This window comes from Cynocephalus volans, chromosome 7 (genome assembly GCF_027409185.1).
Source record: "Cynocephalus volans isolate mCynVol1 chromosome 7, mCynVol1.pri, whole genome shotgun sequence".
Lineage (NCBI taxonomy): Eukaryota > Metazoa > Chordata > Mammalia > Dermoptera > Cynocephalidae > Cynocephalus > Cynocephalus volans.
In genome coordinates, this window is record NC_084466.1 from 97973383 (window position 1) to 97991517 (window position 18135).

Here is an 18135-nt window from a genome sequence, read left to right on the forward strand (position 1 = left end):
TAATCACTCCTGTGTCTCCAGCCCCAGCACAGAAGTCAGCCTAGTGAATGCCCAGGCGTCTTGCACAGGGTTCACGGGCCCATACTGCCATCTTGTGGCACTTCCCTGTCACTGCATGTGCTCGCAGGCTGGGTTCTCTCACTAAGGGTTTCCAGGGTTACTGGGTCCCCCATGCAGGGCACACAGACCCTGGGAGATAAAACATCACCCATAATGCCGGCTCACGTCCTCTCTGTCCCCACATCACTAATTCTAATTCAAGTCCCCACTCAGATGCTAACCACCTCTCCTTGCTGCGTGCCGGTCCAACAGCTTTCTCTGGGAAGGTTGTGGACTTCCTGGAGACTCTAGCCTTTGACCCCTCTGTCTCCCCTCCATCATCAGGAATTGTTTTCCTTCCATCCTGAGCCAGCTTAGATCCCGAGGCCCATCATTTCAGTAAGGTCTTAGCAGTCCCTTAAACTCCCATGCCCCTTGTCTCCTTGTGGCACTGTGGGCCAACCCTGGGTGAGCCCACCTACACCTGACAAAGGAGCCTCGCTAGAGGGTCGCTGGCAGGCTGGTGATTCCACTCGGAATTCATGGTTACCAACCCGCGATGGGCCTCCAGGTTCCCCAGCAGCCCCACCGCACGGCTTGGCTCCTGCTGTCAGTAAGAGAGCTGTTGCCACCTTCCTCCTCAAACCCCTGAGCATGCCCCACCCCGACATGCTCTGACCTCCTGCCTCCTGCTTTGCAGAGGAATCAGAAGCCACCAGCGAGAGATGCTCTCAGTTTAGCACCAAATCTGCCTCCATCAGCTCCTGTTTCTCTCTCTCTCCAGTTACAACAAGGAAATCTCACCCCTTCCCTGCCGGCCCCACTTCCTAAATCTGGTTCCCGCTCTGGGCTCCAGATCCCCTTCTCTCCCTTCCCACCTGCCCAGGAGTCCGCCAGCATCCATAAGCCCTGCTCTTCCTTATGCTTTCACCTCATACTCCCTATTGCATCCTTTCCACTGTTTTCTGTTTTCTCGTTTGAAGTCTTTTTATGGAAGTATAACGTACATGTAGATTAATGTACAAATCATGAGCGTAGAGTTTAGGAATGGCCACCAAATGGACATGTCCATACCACCAGCACGTGGATTGAGAAACAACATTCCTAGCACTCCGGAAGCTCTTCTGTGCTGGTTACTATGGCTGCAGGATGAATGACACACAAACGTAGTGGCATAAAAAACCATTTATTATGGCACAGATTCCATGGGTCAGAAATTGGATGAGGCACAAGGGAGATGCGTGGTCTCTGCCCCACGGTGTCTGTGGCCTCAGCTGGAATCACCTGAAAGTTTCCTCGCTTACACGTGTCTGGTAGTGGATGCTGGCTGTTGGCTGGGACCTCAGCCGGGATTATTGCCTGTACAAGTGGCTTCTTCATGTGGCTGCTTAGGTTTCCTTACATCATGGTGACCGGGTTCTGAGAGGGAGCGTCACAAGAAAGCAAGGAAATAGTGGTGTTTTCACGATCTAACCTTAGGACTTACACAAGGTCACCTCTGCTGTGCTCTGTTGGCCAAGGAGTCACCTTTTGATGGAGGATTGCCAAGGTCACGTTGGAAGAAGGTGGGAGATATACAGCAGCCATATCTGGAAAATGTGATGCACCACAATGGTCATATGATCTTTTTTCTTTATTCTGTTAGTGTGATAAATTTACATGAATTGATTTTCAAATGTTATACCAGTCTTGCATTTCTGGAATAAACCCAACTTGGTTTATCACTTTTTAAAAATATTGCTTCTTTCTACCTGCTAGCATTTTGCTTGGGATTTTTGCGTCTATGTTCACGACAGAGTTTGGCCTATGGCTTTCTTTTCTAGTAATGTGTTGATTAGCGTTTAGTATCAAGTTTGTGAATTTTGCCTTAATGTATATTTTTCTAATTTTAGTTTAGTTACTTTATATTTTATTTATTTATTTATTTGTTTATTTTAAAAGATGACTGGTAAGGGGATCTGAACCCTTGGCTTGGTGTTGTCAGCACCGTGTTCAGCCAGTGAGCGAACCGGCCATCCCTATATAGGGATCTGAACCCGTGGTCTTGGTGTCATCAGCACCGCACTCTCCTGAGTGAGCCATGGGCTGGCCCCTCGTTATTTTGGATAGTGTTTCCATGATATATCTTTCTCCATCCTTTTAATTTTATCAGATGTCCTTATTGGTAAGGGGTGTTTCTTGTAAGTGGCATATGCTTAAAAAAATCTATTCTATCTACCTTTAACTTTCAGTTTTTTGTTCATTTTCATTTAATGTAATCACTGGTGGACAGATATATTTGAGTTTAACTCTACTGTTTTTTTCCTACTGGCACACCTGGTCTATGTTCCTTTTTTCTCCTTTCTTGTCTCTTTTTGGACCAATCACTTTTTAAAATTATTCCTCTCTCACCTCCATATGTTAAATGTTCTCTAGAGATTATATTTAGCCATACATAATCTATAAGAGTATAATATCAATTAGTACATTTTCTGCTTTCCCAGGTAATGCAGGTACCTTAGAACACTTTAATTCTGTATACCCTGCCACAACTTTTGTGTTACTATTTTCATATAATTTAATTCTACATTATTTTAAAACTCACAAGACTTTACTTTTTCCTTTTTTTTTCTACAGTCCATGTTAATTTCTATTCATTCACTAATTTACCTTTTCCACTGTTTCTCATTTCTTCCTGCATTTGCTTCCTCCAAGGATCATTTCTGACAGCCTGAAGAACTAAATCCTCTTAGTATTTTTTTAAAATGTCAGTCTGTTAGCAATGAAAGTCTCAAATTTTGTCATCCTAGAAATGCCTTTCAAAGGATATTTTCACTTGGTCTAGAATTCTAGATTGGTGGTTATTTTCTTTATGCACTTTAAAGAAGTCATTTCATTATCTGTTACGCCCGTGCCTTCTTTTAAGAAGCTAGCTGTAAATCTGGTTATTGCTCTTCTGAAGGTAAAGTCAGGCCAGGGGAGGGTGCCCTGGTGCTGGCGCCATCGCTCTCCCACTTCCCTGGGAGAGAGAAACGTGGTGTGCAGGGCACTAGGACACAAGTCAGTCTCCAGGGGTCTTGCCAGCCTGGGGGTCCAGAATCTTTCTGGTTCCAGACACACTGATTTTCAGGTGCCACCTGGTGGCTGCTTTTATATTGTCCCACTGGAGCTCTGGCTGACACAGCATGGTGTCTGATCTGGCCACAGAGCCCAAGGGGCAAGAGTTCCAGGAGACTGGTGGTAGCCTCTCGTTTGCCCCAAAGTTGGCCAGTTGTCTGGACCCTGGACAATCTTTCTCCACCCCCCAATATATACCTACATATACATATATACATACATATACACATACACATATGTATGATATATATAGAGATAGACATCACATCTAGTCTCAGGTTAACCAGATGTTGGGTGGGTGGTAAGGCTCTTGTCTTGGGCTCTGGATTCCATGTGTCTAGGACTTAGTCTAGGTGTGTGTGAGGATTTTGTGTCCCATGTTAGGTGGGCAGAAGGACTCACTCTCTGTCCTCATGGTGTCTGGACCTGGTTCCTACTATCCTAGGGTCAACCAGTGGTCTAAACTTTTGGGGTCAACCAGATGTCAGGTGGGAGTAAGGTTCAAGTGTGGGATTCTGGTTTCAATGTGGTGAGAATTTGTTCTTGGTTTGAAAGAAGACTTCATGTCTATATGAGAACAAGGGTCTTCTGTCCAGCATGAGGCTTGGGATTTAGCCCCTGGTGTCAAGGGTCCGGAATCTGTCTGTCCCTGGATGGGTAGAGAGAACTGGCTCCTGAGTCCACTAGATGTCTAGACTCAGGGATCACCCTGGTGACCAGAATCAGGGCTCACTCAGATGTTCGTACATGTAATTTCTTTTTCTTTTCTTTTTCTTTTTTTTTTGGCGGCTGGCCAGTGAAGTCTTTGGTGTTATCAGCACCATGCTCTAGCCCAGTGAACTGACTGGCCAGCCCCAGTATATGTAGTTTCTGTTATCTGTTAGTTTTCTTCGTCCTGATAACTGTTGGCATGTCCAGTAATTTTTGACTGAATGCCAGGCATTGTAAATAAAAGCAGACATGCTGATCTTCCTACAGAGAGAATTAACTTTAGCTTCTGGTTGGCAGTTGGAGCAGGGGATTGAGAATGCTGGTTTCAGTCTTTTTGAGGCCCGACTTGCCTCCCGTTTGCTCTTCGTCCTAGGCTGGAGCCTCTCAGGGATCTCGGTTGGAAGCTTGGGTTGTTTACTAGACTCCTCCTCTTGGGTGGGCCTTCCTCCCGCTTCCGTCTCTCTGTAGTGGTGAGTTTGTCAAAAGCTCTGCTTAGCTTCTAGCCCCTTGACTGCTATTTTCAGTTGGGCACTCGCTGATTAGAACTCAGCAAGTGACTTGGGCAAGGGGGTGGAGGAAGTGCAGGGTATTACACTTTTCTGAGCTTCCCTTCCCTCGGAGACATTGGTTCTTTGGTCCCTCATATCTCTGTTTGGTGGTGCTGAAGTGGTCTTCCCCTGAGTTCCCCAGTTATCCTAGCTCATAACCCTGCTTTTTTTAAAAAAAATGTGTTATATCTTTACGTATTATATCTGTGTATTGTCTGACTTCCTTCACCAACATTAAAGCTGTAAAGTCTTGTTTAATGTAAGCAGGATTGTGTCGAGCTGAGACTGACCCTGGCTAATCACCCACACTAGCCCAGGTGCTCTGGTTCCAACCAAGGTGGGCAAGGTTCTAATTGTCTTCAGGTCTGTGTTTCCCCATCTGTAAAACCAGGAGGAGAGTTCCTGTCCTGCTTATCTCCAGCAGCAGTGGTAGTGGGATTGATTCTGGAAATCAAGAAGGGGATAGGTCTGAGGGTTTTAGGGAAGGCCACAAGGGTCTGTCAATGTCAGGGGCAGTGCAGGCTGGGGAGATGGGGCTGCAGCTGGGTTATGTTCTCCGCTGGGTGGGGCTATTGTGGGAGCACTTGACTGGGAGTCAGGAGAGGACTGGCTCTAGTCATGTGGCTCACTGGCCTTCTCCTGGCTACATGAGAAGGAAAAACGTGGGGCACCAGTGATGGAACGCATGTGAAAGTGCTTTGTGATCTCAGGTGCTTGCAAATGCAAGGAGCTATTTCTTTTCTTCTTCATCTAAGGGGTAAGCTTAGGCTGTATAAGCAGAAGTATAGAGCTCGGAGTAAGGGAGGTGGTAGAGATCGTTCAGTGACACACCCACAACTGCTGTTGATGTTTATACAGTGACAAAATGGAAAAGGACTCATACTCATTACTTTCTTAATATCTGCACTTATTACCTCATTTAATCCTTACACAGTAGGTCTGTGAGGAAGGGCTTGCCGCCCCCACTGCTGGGAAATCTAAGTTCTGGGAGTGGAAGCAATTTGTTCAAGGGCACATGGACAGCAGATGGTAGAATCTGGGTGTAAGCTCAGGTCAGGCAGACCCCAAAGCTTGTTTCCTTAAACCTGCAGCTGAGCCAGGACTATGGATGATGTCAGCCTCTATTTCCTGAGTCTCATCAATGCCAAGCCCTGTGCTTGGCACTTCCCAGACGTTGGTGGCCTTATGTCTCCCACACCCTGTGACATGAGCGCCATCATGATCCCCCTGTGGGAGTTAAGGAAGTGAAACCCCGGGAGCACTGAAGGGCACGTGGGTGATGAGCCAAGCCACGGGAGGGCCTGGGAGCATCCAGCAGGAGGAGAAACGGCTCCGGGGTGGCCATGAATGAATGCTGCTTTCAAATATTTGAAAAGTTGACGTGAAGTGGAAGGCTTAGACTTATTATCATTGATTCCTGAGGATAAAACCAGCCCCTCCAGTGAAAAGAAGTAAGCAGTTAATAAATGCTACCTATTATTATTACTATTAGTAAGCAGCGAGTTCCCCTTCTCTGGAAGTATTCAAGCAGAGACTGGGAAAGTGCTTGTCTGGGTCATTGTGCAGGGAATCCTGGCATCTGGTGAAGACGAATTAGATAGCCGCCAAGGACACCCACGTCTGCCTTCCTTGAGGCCTGCGAAATGTATTCTGATGGTCCTCTGCAGTGGTTAGCCCCAGCCTCTGCCCAAGGTACCTGCCCTGGGTAATCAGAGTATTTATTGGTGTGGGTGCTGGGTTCCCGTCCCCGGGCACCTGGTAGGAGGGGGATCATTGCGCCCTGAGAGCCTGGTAGCCAAGCCCTACCCTGGGTTTCATCAGGTAGAGGAGGGGCTCCTAGGGACAGGAAAAGCCTTGGCCACCAACCCATGGAGAGATGGGGGAGGGAAGTAGCTGGGATGGGCACCATGGTCCTCCTGATATAACTTGGAGAAAGGAAAACAGCACCCAGGTAATCTGTAAAGAGGGCCAGGGGCTCGGGGCCATGTCCCAGCCAGCTAACCCCTGAACAGAGCAGGTCTGCACCTGGCCCTCCCCTGCTTCCAAACCTTTCCGCAGTTCCCCGTTGCTCAGCAGATCACAAACCGGGTGGTCTTGTGTGGCCTGCACGGTGCTTAAAAACAATTTGAGCCAGCAATTATGAACAGAATGATTTCACATACAAATCCTAATTTCTGGTTTCTAAAAGCAGGAGGATGGAACAATCCTGGGCACTCAGTCCTGCTGGACGACCATGAATTTGAGCCGAGTAGTGAGGGTCCCCTTCCGGCGGGCCACGTGGGCTCCAGTTAGCCACAGTCTCCACGTCTCCCTGTGGCTTCCCTATTGCACTGTGGCCTATTCACTGAGGCCACTGAACAGAGCATTCATCCTCCTGTTTCACTCAAGTAGACACCCATACTAAGAAAAGTGGGAAATGAGTGATATGCTTAGACACACAGCCTTACACTTCAAGACAGCGCTGAGCAGGCACGTTTCTTTGTGAAGTGTTGATATGGCTGATTTTCTCATTCACATGACCGAGCAGCCTAAATCCTGGAGACATCTATGTTTTTCACCCTTGGTCTCTGGACAAAGCCTTGACACCTGGCTTCTGTGAGCCACCCCCAAATGCAAGGAGCACATCTATGTGAACCTAGAGTGGGTGACCCATAGGGAGCCACGCCCCAGTGGCACTTGGGTGGCACAGCCCCTCTGTCCTTCCCAGACCCCTGTATGATCGTGCACCCTCTCGGACTTCACAAGCCACTCCTCCATGTTGGGCTCTCTCAGCTCTGGGCCTGTGGCCATGCTGCTCCCTCCACCCCCAACCCCAATCTCCACCTGCATAAACACCACCATCTTTCAAGGCTGGAGAGCTGAGGACCCTCTCCCTGCTTCCTGCTCCCACTCACTCTGTCGGTACCACTCTCAGAGTCTGCTATCAGCATCGGGAATTCACTTTTTATTCCACCGTGAGCTGCTTGGGGCTAAATCCACACCTGATTCACGCCCCCATTCCCACTGTGCTGGTGCCCATCAACGGATTAGACCGATAATACTGATTGAATTTCCAGGTATGGCAGACCCTCACCTAGGGGAAGCTTCTTAGGCTGAGGAACTGGGTGGACAAGCTCCTCCTGGCTGCTGGGATAGCATGGACTCATGGGTGCCCCCTCCCCCAGACACCCCCCACCTTCTGGGCTAGGGTCACCGAGAAGACACCAACTTACACCCACGCACACACTCCCAAGCAGGGCCCACGGACCATCTCGGCACCTCTGGCAGACCACAGCCTTCATGTCTAGCCCATCGCCTGCCAAAAGGACATCATCATCTTCAGTTAGAAAGAAGTTTCATAAGAGAACATCAGTGTATACTTTTGCCTAAAAGTATCTCCCACAAAAATGCATAATTGAGAAGCTATGTCTCGGAGAAACCAACCCCAGCGGTCTAAGCTTCTGTCTCTTCCAGAAAAACCTTCAGGCCCCCAGGCTTAGTCGGGGCCTCTCTGAGCTCACACAGCCCCCTTGCCCATCTATTTACCTGTCTCCCCTCTGGACTGTGGACTCCCCAAGGTGGTGCGTGCTGCTGCCATCCTAGGAGGTGACCGATATGAGTGCTGAATGAGCTGCTGAACAGGGAACATGGAACCCTCACCCCCTCTCCCCTTCCCAATTTGTGTTTTGAAAAATCAGGGCTTGGGGCCGGCCCCGTGGCTCACTCGGGAGAGTGCGGCGCTGGTAGCGCCGAGGCCGCGGGTTCGGATCCTATATAGGGATGGCCAGTGCGCTCACTGGGATCCTATACAGGGATGGCCGGTGCACTCACTGGGATCCTATATAGGGATGGCCGGTGCGCTCGCTGGGATCCTATATAGGGATGGCCGGTGCGCTCACTGGCTGAGTGTGGTGCTGACGACACCGTGCTGAGGGTCGCGATCCCCTTACCAGTCCAAAAAAAATAAATAAATAATAAGAAAAATCAGGGCTTGAAAGTTCCTGATCTCAAGCTTGCCTGTCCCTGGAATGTTCTATGCAGGGCAGGGATTAGGGTAGAAACAGCATCCTGTGGAGGACCGTCACTCACTTCTCCAGGGCCCCATTCTAAGACGGCTAGGTTCTTGGTGTGAGATGCCTGTGCCCCGTTCACGCGGGAAGACAGAATCAGCTTGATGGCAGGTTTTCCACTGGGTCACGAGGGAGGAAGACATCCTGCTGTTAGGGGAAGGGGAGGCTGGGGGACGGCATGGCCAGCGCACAGCCCCAGCCCCCCATGGGCCTGCACTAGGGGGCCCAGAGGGCTCTAGTTAAGCATGAGGTTGGCAATCCAAGATGGACGAGTTGCACCTTAGCAACCAAAATGACACTGTCTTAACAGTATCAGGAGAGGGAAAGTGAAGGATCTCCATGGAGACTTTGGTACGGGAGCCCGCTGCCCAGTGGGGAGGGCGCTGTCCACCAAATGAATTTCTAATCAGGTATTGGAAAAATAAAACTGTTTCATGTTGATACCTTAAGGAGTTGAGACTCCTGGATCAAATCCATTATATTTAAATATTTGCATATACAAATATGTGTTTGTATATGCGTAGATCTTCCTGAGAGAATGTAAGAAATGTAACTATTGTCTCTATGGCAGGGGATTGGGGACAGAGGGGGCAGAGGGGATGGAGACAGAGGAAGGAGGGAAATCTACTTTTCACCCTTTCTGTTGTTTAGAATTTTTAAAACTGTGGACATGTATCATATTTTCAATTAAAATGGGCAAAAGTTTTGAAAAATTTGCAGAAGAGAACTGAACGAGGTCTTTCTGTGTCTGAGCTCAAGCCGTCAGCTGGAGTTAGAGTGGACTTGCTCTTCTATGGCCCCTGATGGAGGAGGGGACAGCAAGTGGGCAGCCCTGCCCAGCACCCTTCATGGGCAGCAGGTGGTGGCCTGAATCTGCTGGGTGGGCACACATGCCTGCTATGTCACCTCACTGCCCTGCTTTGGGGCACCTCACTGGGCAGCCACTTGGTCACAGGAATGGAAACAGCCCATCCTCTGCCTTCACCTGGTTTTCCTGCATCCACCCCCGGGGCCTGTGACAGAGAGGAGGGTCCAAGGGGTGAAGCTGTCCTACCCCTGCCTAGAACCAGGACCCCCCAATTATAGAACTGCACCAGCTGGAGGGCTCTTCCAGAGCAGCAGGACTAAGCCCCAGATTTCACAGATGGGGAAACTGAGATTCAGGGAGGAACAGTGACTCCCACAGCATCAAGATTGGAAGCCAGGCCCCCTGCTTTCCAGACCAGAACTCTTTACATCCCACCTTCTGCCCAACCTGTTTTCAGGTGAGCTTCTAAGGGACAGGTGGCAAGGAGAAGCCCTGCCTGCTTAGGTGGTGGGTAGTGGGTGTGGGTGAGGGGAGTTGAATGGGTACGTTTGCCTCCTGGGGGGACAATGTGCCTGCCTATGGGGGCTACTTGTATGAAATAACTGCCCCACACCTGACTGTGCCCCCATCCCTCCAGGCTGCTGTTCCTACCTCCCCATCCCTTCCTTCACAGCTGCCCCCAACACAGGGAGCTGTCCCTTTCCTCCTGTCCCTTACAAATTCTTACCCCAAACTCATCTGTGCTGAGTCCTTGCTGAATGTCAGTGCTGCAGGTACTCTGGGTCCCCAAGCAATGACAATATGTGCATGGCTGTGCATGTGTGTCCTGCCTGCCCTGCCTCTCCCACTAGGCCATAAGCTCCCAATGGACAGACATGGGTTTTCCCTTGTCTTGGTAACTTCATCTCAGACCTAGCCCACAGGTGCTCACCAGTCCCAGGAAAACGGCTGGGGCACATCTGGCAGAGACCCCAGAGCCACAGGTCCCAGAAAGTCAGAGCCAGCAAGTCTCATAGGCATCACATGCTGCAGGGCGTGAATAGATTGGAAGAGTTCCATGTCCAAATACATCTGGGCCATCCTGTTTAATACAAGACCAGCTTCATGCAGGACTTTTCAGAACCTTTAACATACTGATAGGCATTGTGACTCTCCATGACGGCACCAAAGGTGCTCTCACCCCAAAATTAAGAGCCCACACAATCCACTTGCAGAGCAGGCAATATATGCTGGAAATGCTGCGTCCAAACTCAACTCAGGGAGACCTGAGGCCCACAGGGCAGAGGGTACCAGCTGAAATGTGGCCGCTGCCTGTCATATAGCACCTTTGTGCAAATTAGAAAAAGGCGTCTCCCTCCTGAAGACCTGTCTGTGGGAAAATTAACACCAGCATATTGATTTTATAAAAACAAGAATCCTTACTGCCATCTGCCGGAAACATCTCATAATAAATATATTAATCTATACTATATGTGGGAATGGCACCCACCCCTCCTTAGATGTGGCAGTCTTGGTCCAGTAACCTGCCCAACCACGTAAGGCAGCCCTGAGTCCAAAGTCACACGATCCTAACCTGCCCATCATTTTCTTTCTGCCTGAACGATGTTCTGCACAATGTCCCAGGTGAGTGTTCTGAATTGACCCCTAAGCCTCAGCCCCAGCAGGGATACACCCCGCTGAACTCCTTGGAGACGGTCAAGGATGCTGGGGCTTCATGTGTGTCATCTCTCCTGCTCATTACCTGGTCCGTGGCAGACTCAAATGACTGACTGCTGAAAGGATTCCATGAATGCTTATGCACTGAGAGCACTGACTGGTGAGCAGGGACCGGGATCCAGATCAGCAGGGCTCTAACTTGTGTAACTGTAGGGAAGTCTGTACCCCTCTCTGGGCCAGGTTTCCCTTCTGTAGAATGAGGCAATTGAGCTAGATCATCTCCAGGGGCTCAGAGAAGTATGAGCTGACAGTGACACCCATTCCCCTCAACCCCCATGGAATTTTGACCACAGCAGGGCAGTCATCCCAATTGCCAATGGAAAGACAGCCAAGAAGACAGCAGAAATACAACCTGAATTTTTTTATTAGACTAGGAAATATAATTTATTTCATAAAAATTAATTTTGTTACAATAGGAATGCTAAACATTATTTACAGGTTGTAGTTTACAGAATAAACAGAGGTGGGATTGGGGGCTATTCCTGGAGTCCTGCACCCCCTCGGACATATAACCATGTCCACGGCCCAGGTAGGGGGTCCAGCCCTTTCTCCCAGGAGAGCTGCTCCCTGAACCCAAGCTCCTGGTCACCCACCCTCAGAGGGCCTGTTAAGGGGCCCAGCTCAGCTGCCTGGGAGCTGCGGGAAGGGTGCCAGAAGACCCTGGGTCACTCAGGAGATGAGAAGGGCCCCCCTGCCCTCAGGAGGACTCTGCCCCCAATCTCTGGAGCTTGGGGCACTGCGAGAGAAGGAAGAGGGAGAGGCACGTAGAATATAAACCGACTGACCCTGTGGACTCAGGGAGGGCAGAAACAGGCACGCCAACCTCCAGATGTCCAAGCCTGGGACGTAGAGGAGGACACACACACACACGCAGGTGGGGACATGTGTACATGTTTCCACAGAGAAAAGCACAGGTGCACTCACACACGCACACACACCCCAGAGATGAGAGAGACGTAAACACCTGCGTGCGAGCCCTGCAAGCCTTCAGCTGCACCCACGCTGCAGCTCCCAAGGTACGTCCCAGTGAGAGAAACCTCTGAACCCACCCCCAAGGCAGGCAGTGTGCAGAAGTAGTTGCAGCAGCCTCGGCAGATTGATGGAGGCAGCAAACCCTTTCTGGGCTTTTCTTATCAAGCTGGATAGTCTGAAACCTCCCAGGAGGCTCCAGCCAATTGGTTCTGGGCTCCAGGCCATGGTACACAATTTCTGGAAATCAGGTTGGAAATGGCACCTGGATGGCTGGCTGGGCCTCACCCACCAAGAGCTCCTGTCCTGGGGGCTGAGACAAGCAGACTTCCAAGGGTGGGAAAGAAGAGGACAGAAAAGGGCAGGGAAGAAGGGTGTGGCAGACCACAGTCAAGTTCTGCCCACTAGGGTTCTTTTCTGAACCCAAGGGGCCCAGATGGCAGCCACGAGGCCTTTTAGGTATAAAAAGGACACTGAGGCCCAGAGAAGGCAGAGGCATGCCTGAGGTCACACAGCAGTTTAATGGCAGAATTGGAACTTGATTCCTGGTATTCGGACTCCCTGGCACGCCATGTGACAGAGGCCCACCCATGTGCTTGGGCTAAGAGTGACCAGTGAGGCTGGGCCCTCAGGAGACGAGCGCCCTTAGCAGGGAGGGCTCACTGCTTTTGTCTGAGGCAGTGTCCACACAGGCACTGGGGTCAGAAGCCTTGGTCTCAGCCTTAGGGGTCCAGCCAGGGCCCAGACCCTGTAGCATCCTCGATAGAAGGAATCCTCTCTCAACTTCTGGGCAGGTCCTCGTTGGCCCACCCCAGGGGGGCCGGTGGGTGGTGAGAAGTCCCATGAGCCCCTGAGACCACAGCAGGGAAGCCAGGCTGGGGACTGCTGCCCTAAAACCTGCTCTGCTCTCAGGAGATGAGACTTTCAAAGTCCCGGATGCGCCAAGGCTGGTCCCTGCGGCTGCTCAGGGGCCTGCTGGGGCAAGCCTGAAGCCAGGTCAGTGCCTGGAGCTGCCATGGAGAGCTGCCATGCTGGCACTTGCCTTGACTTGAGTGCCAAGCAGGAGAGGCCTTTGATGAGGCCTCTGTGCCAGCCGCAAGACCTGGTCCCAGCCACTGCCAGCCAGCTGAAAGGGGCTGGGGACTCATGCCTCCCACCTCAGGGCCCCCTGGGACATCCTGAAACAGGTTGGGTGGGGGTGGGGGGTGCCAGCCCCTTCGCCCTGGCAACCCTGCCCATTCAGAAAGGTTACTTCTAGTTCTCCCAGACTGCAGAGAGTGGGGGAGAAGGGGGTTAAAGGAGGCGCCTGTGGAGATCAGAGGTGGGAAAATGGCTTTCCACTGTCCCCCTCCCGTCCCGGTGTGTAAAGCTCAGCCAGGCCACCACCTGCACCTCCCACGTGTGGGCTGACTGCTCACAAGCTCCTAAAGCCGCACCGAGGCTGGGGAGTAAGCACAGGTTTCTGCAGCTAGAGAAGCCCTCTTATCCATTTCTTCTGTTTTATAGGAGAAACTGAGGCTGGATTTTGGATTCCTGGGTGTGCCAGCCTTCTATAACCCACCTGGGTGGGGTGGGGAAAGGGGTGCCGTGGCTGGCCCCACCCTGGGGGTAAAGCTCCCAGCCCCTCAGGAGAGGTGTCCATGGAGGACTCTCCTCCCCTACTTATCTCTGCTTGAGCCCCACTTCTGATCTACATACAGACCCTCTCTAGGAGCCACCACGCCAGGACCAGACCAGAACGTTCTCCCTGGCTCACAGCTGGCCTGGCTCACCCACATTTTCCATCCCAGGGCCTCTTAATCTGGATTCCCAGGAGCCCAGAGGAGCTGAGGGGTGTCTGCCTGGGGCTGTCGGGAGAGAGGACTCCACCTACTCCAACCCTCACAGAGCTTCTTTGCTTTATGGATTTGGTGTCTGCTTAAGATTTTAGAGAAAACTTGGTACCATGACTAAAACCAGTCTGACCTATTCCCTGCACAACTGGGGAGACCGAGGCCTTGTCAGAACTTAGTCCAAGATGGATTCACTAGCAGCTAAGTATCCCCTGTTCAGTCTCTCCCTGATTCACACACACACACACACGCACATGCACACACACATGCGCACACACACATGCACACACACACGCACACTCACTCCTGACCAGAACCTTGAGCTCACCCACTCTCATCCACACTCAAGAAAAGAGTTTTCTATTTTTTTGTGGGTTTTTTTTTTTTTTTCTTAAAAAGGACTTATCCAAATATCTGGATAATAAATAATCTGCGTTTCCTAAGAAACTGGGTTTTTCTTTTCCCTTGTGGTCTTGGTGTTTGTCTTCTTTGAGCCTCACTAGCAGTCTGACACTTTCTTTCTTTCTTTCCTTTTCCTTTTTGCTTTTGCGTGGGAGAAAGCAGTTTGTCTGAACAGTACTTGACTCTTCAAAGAGGAAAAGGGAGTGAAAGCAGAAGGGGGCTTAGGGAGGAGAAAGAGTCAGTAACAGGAAGAAATTGAAGAACGGAACTAAAACTGACAGAACTCAAAGTCATGGGGCAGAGGGTGGGGGTGGGGGTGGGGCAAGGCCCCTCCTTGTCCCCTTGATTGCCTCCAGGGGCCTTGGCCCCATCCCAGGTCCCACACGGAGGTCTGAGGCCACCAGGAGAGACAGCAGGGGATACAGAAGGAGCCCTGGGCCCTCAGCAACAGAGTACATGGACTTTTCTAAGGCTGGTCATGGTCTGGGGGTTGGGGAAAAGGGAGGAGTGGGGGCGACTCCAGCTGTGAGCCAGGTGGCAATGGAGGCCAAATGTCCCCATAAGGAAGCTGCCCCAGGCCTCCCTGCACCTGCCTCCTGCCAGTCCCTGCCAGCTGCGGTGCCAGGTGGCTCAGCAGTCTCCGTCCGTGGCCATGGCCACCAGCATCTCACTCTTGCCCATCTCCTCCAAGGCACTCGCCAGGCTGTTGAGGTCCCCATCATCCTGCTGCAGAGCTTCCCAGAGGTCCAGGATTACGCCGGTGGGGCTCGCTTTGGTGGCAAAGTAATTCAGGTACCTGGTGGAAGGAAAGAGAAGGGCATTGGGCTCCCCGAACGCTCAGCACTTCCCAAGAGCTTGGGGTGGAGGGAGCATAGGGAATTGGGAAGACTGTGGCCTCTGGGGTCCCACAGTCCTGGGTCTGAATCCCAGCTCCTCTGTTTGCAGACTGTGTAGCCTTGGCAAGTCAATGCAACTCTCTTAGCCTCAGTTCCTCATCTCTAAAATGGGAATGATGCCAGTCACCTCCCAACATTGCAGATAAAATCCAAGATCATCTACAGTAAAGGTCTAGCATGTAACAATCTCTCCAGGATGTAACAATCTTGTTCTTTATAATCACTCATCATCATCATCATCATCATCACTGGCACCAGGAGAGACTGTCCAAGCCCAGCATGCCATTCTCTCCTCCTTGTCCTGCTCTCACCTTCATTCCCTGACTGATCTTGCCCCATGAACTCCCCTGAGAGTAGGAACAAAGCCTCAGCCATCTTCATAAATCCTACCCATTTCTAGTAAGATGTCTTGTTCATAGGATCTGCTCAATGCAGGTTGATTAAACACTTTTTCAGTAAGTATAATATTACTATTATTGCCATTGTAATTTATCCAACATTTGAAGTTCTCCAAAAGAATTTTGACCCCAAGGTGTATTCTATTACTCAGCAAGCATTTCCAGGGCACCTGCTCTGTCCTGGGCACTGGCGTGCTTATGGTATCACATCTAGCTGGTGTCCCAGCCTTATGGGATTCTTTATCACAGCCATCCCATGAGATGGCAGGTGGAGCTTTATTTCCATGCCAAGGGAGGAGAGCAGGGCAGTCACTTAGAGCCTGCCTGGCTCTCAGACCAGTGCTCTGAGATGACGCTCCTCGAAGTAACAGTATTCTCAGACTTAGCACATCCGTGCCTGAGCCCCGCTGCAAATGGTGGCAAGTGGGCAGTGAGCTGGAGTTGGCCATGGCCTGTCAGGATGCCTGCACTCTGACCCTGCTAGGCTCGAGGAAGGGAGGTGGGGGTGGGCTGGGGTTTGGCCGGGGCAGGCCTGACACTCACCGGTCCATGGAGAGCTTCTGTGCCAACAGCCGCCAGTCGTTGCCCCGCGAGTTGGGGGCATCGAGGCTGTTGCATATCTTCTGGCGGATGGAGAGCGGGATCTTGAAGGCGTAGGGTCCCAGCTGGGTAGTGATGGCATTGCTGGGAGCAGAGCAGAGAGCATCCAGGGAGCCAGCAGGTGTCTGGAAGGGCAGGGGGCAAGAGTGAGAAGCACATCCCTGAGCATCTGCCCCTCTAGACTCCTGCCCCTCCTACTCTGGGCAGGCTCCAGTTGCTCAGGCTAGTGCCTTCTCCCTCAGGGGCCAGTCCCCAAGGGCTACAGGTCTGCCTCCAGGCCCTCAGGGGTGCACCATGTGAACGCACCGCCCCAGGCAAATGCGGATGCAGCCTCAGATTAGGAAGCCCGAGGAGCCTCAGCCAAAGCCTAACCCACGTAGATGCATTTTTACATGTGTGGAAGATAAAGTCTAGAAAGGCAAGTGACTTGCCCATGGTCACATGCCAAGTTTGTGTCAGAGCTGGGTCCAGACCTACATCTAGTGCTCTTTATGCATTGAAAGGAGGATCTAGCATTGTCTGGGTGGTCTAGGTTTTTAAGCCTCAATCTGGGTTTATGGTGGTAGAGAGCCACAGTCTCGGTCCTTGCATCGACCTGGGTTCAGATCTGGGCTTGCCCCTGCTGTGACTGTGTGCAGATAACTGCCCTCCCTAAAGCTGACTTTCTCATCTCCCACGTGGGGATCATATCTGACTTATCAGTCTCCCAGTGGTCATGAAGATTCAGTGAGACAATGTTTCACCCAGTACACGACAAGCATAGGAGTGGCACTCAATAAATGCAGTTGTTAGCTAAAAATGACCAAATCCATGCTCAGACTTGGAAGGTGTCTTTATGGGAGATGGCATTTCCACCCAGATAAGCAGGGAGCACGGAAATCTGTGTACTGTAGCCCCCAGCCCCACAGAGGTGTCCTCTGGCCCTTACCTCTGCCAGCGTGGTGTGCAGCTGGAATATCTGGCCCTCCCCTTCTACCTGCCGCACGCAGATCTTGCAGGTGAACTCCGTGGAGGCCAAGCTGTGCCTCTCCAGGGTGAAAGTGCAGTGCAGGGCCTTCTGGCTGCCACTCCAAATGTGATAGAAGGGGATCTCCTGTAGGAGGAAGGGGTCAGGGCCAAGCAGGCGAGGTTAACCTGCCCTGGCCTCACAGTGGGTGGAGGCGGAAGTGGGTGATGGGGCCAGCTTCAGGGAGGGCCCAGACCTTCAGGGAGCAGATCAGCCTCTGCACAGATGGACAGAGGAGGAAGAACTGGTCAAGGGCCCCGAAGCTGGCCTGGTGTATCTGTGTCAGGCCCTCTTTGTGTCTTGGGCTGGGAAGGATTCAATGGTGTCACACAGCGGGGGGTGGGGCAGAGGATGCACACTCATACAGATGGAAGGCCTCTTTGAGAATAACAGATACAGGTGTCTGTGCGTGGGCAGTGGGATAAGGCAGAAGCGTGAATGTAGCTGGCTGTCAATGGCACTGAATGTGGGGATGTGCCTGAGGATGGCTGGGAGCATAGAGATGGCGGGGGGGGGGCGGGGAGGGAGACACTGGCAATGACAGATGGCAATGACAGAGACACCAGGGAGGGGCAACGCTGCAGGACAGAGGGAAGAGGCAAGGCCTGGGCCTGGGAGGGGGAAACAGTCTTCCTTGGGCAGCCCCCTAAGTGGTACCCCCACCCCCAGCTCCACCCTCTCTCTCCTTCAACCCAGCCCTCACCTGGTACTTGGCCAGCAGCTTGCTCCTCCAGTGGGCATGGGGGATGTCATGGAGGGAGAGGCGCAGGTTGTGGTAACTGTCCTTGAACAGCAGGGGTTTTGGTTCCTCCACCAGGTAGCCGCCCAGAGTCCGCTCCAGCTCCAGCACCTCCTGTGGGCCGGGGCAATGAGAAGGGAGCCCGTCATGCTTGACCAATGGGCCCTTTTCTGCTGCAAGCTGGGTTGCAGAGACCCATCTGAGCACAGGGCTGGGCATTTGGCAGGTGCTCATAGAAGCTTACGGAGTGGATAGATGAGTGGGTGGACAGAAAAATGGATGGATAAACAGATAGTAGGACAGATGAATGGATAAATGGATTTACA

At 51.6% G+C, this 18135-nt stretch overlaps 1 protein-coding gene across 1 annotated transcript in view; it reads right to left on the reverse strand.

The window, feature by feature from the left end:
• Positions 1 to 11345: 11345 nt before the first annotated feature.
• UNC5B (unc-5 netrin receptor B) overlaps positions 11346 to 18135 on the reverse strand; it is an 84747-nt gene continuing 77957 nt past the window's right edge. The window contains exons 14-17 of the mRNA XM_063102649.1: positions 17774 to 17923; positions 16993 to 17157; positions 16008 to 16189; positions 11346 to 14966 (exon numbers count right to left, since the gene is read on the reverse strand). Of these exons, the coding sequence (XP_062958719.1) occupies positions 14801 to 14966; positions 16008 to 16189; positions 16993 to 17157; positions 17774 to 17923 (663 nt within the window). The 3' untranslated portion in view covers positions 11346 to 14800. The remainder of the gene's footprint in view (positions 14967 to 16007; positions 16190 to 16992; positions 17158 to 17773; positions 17924 to 18135) is intronic.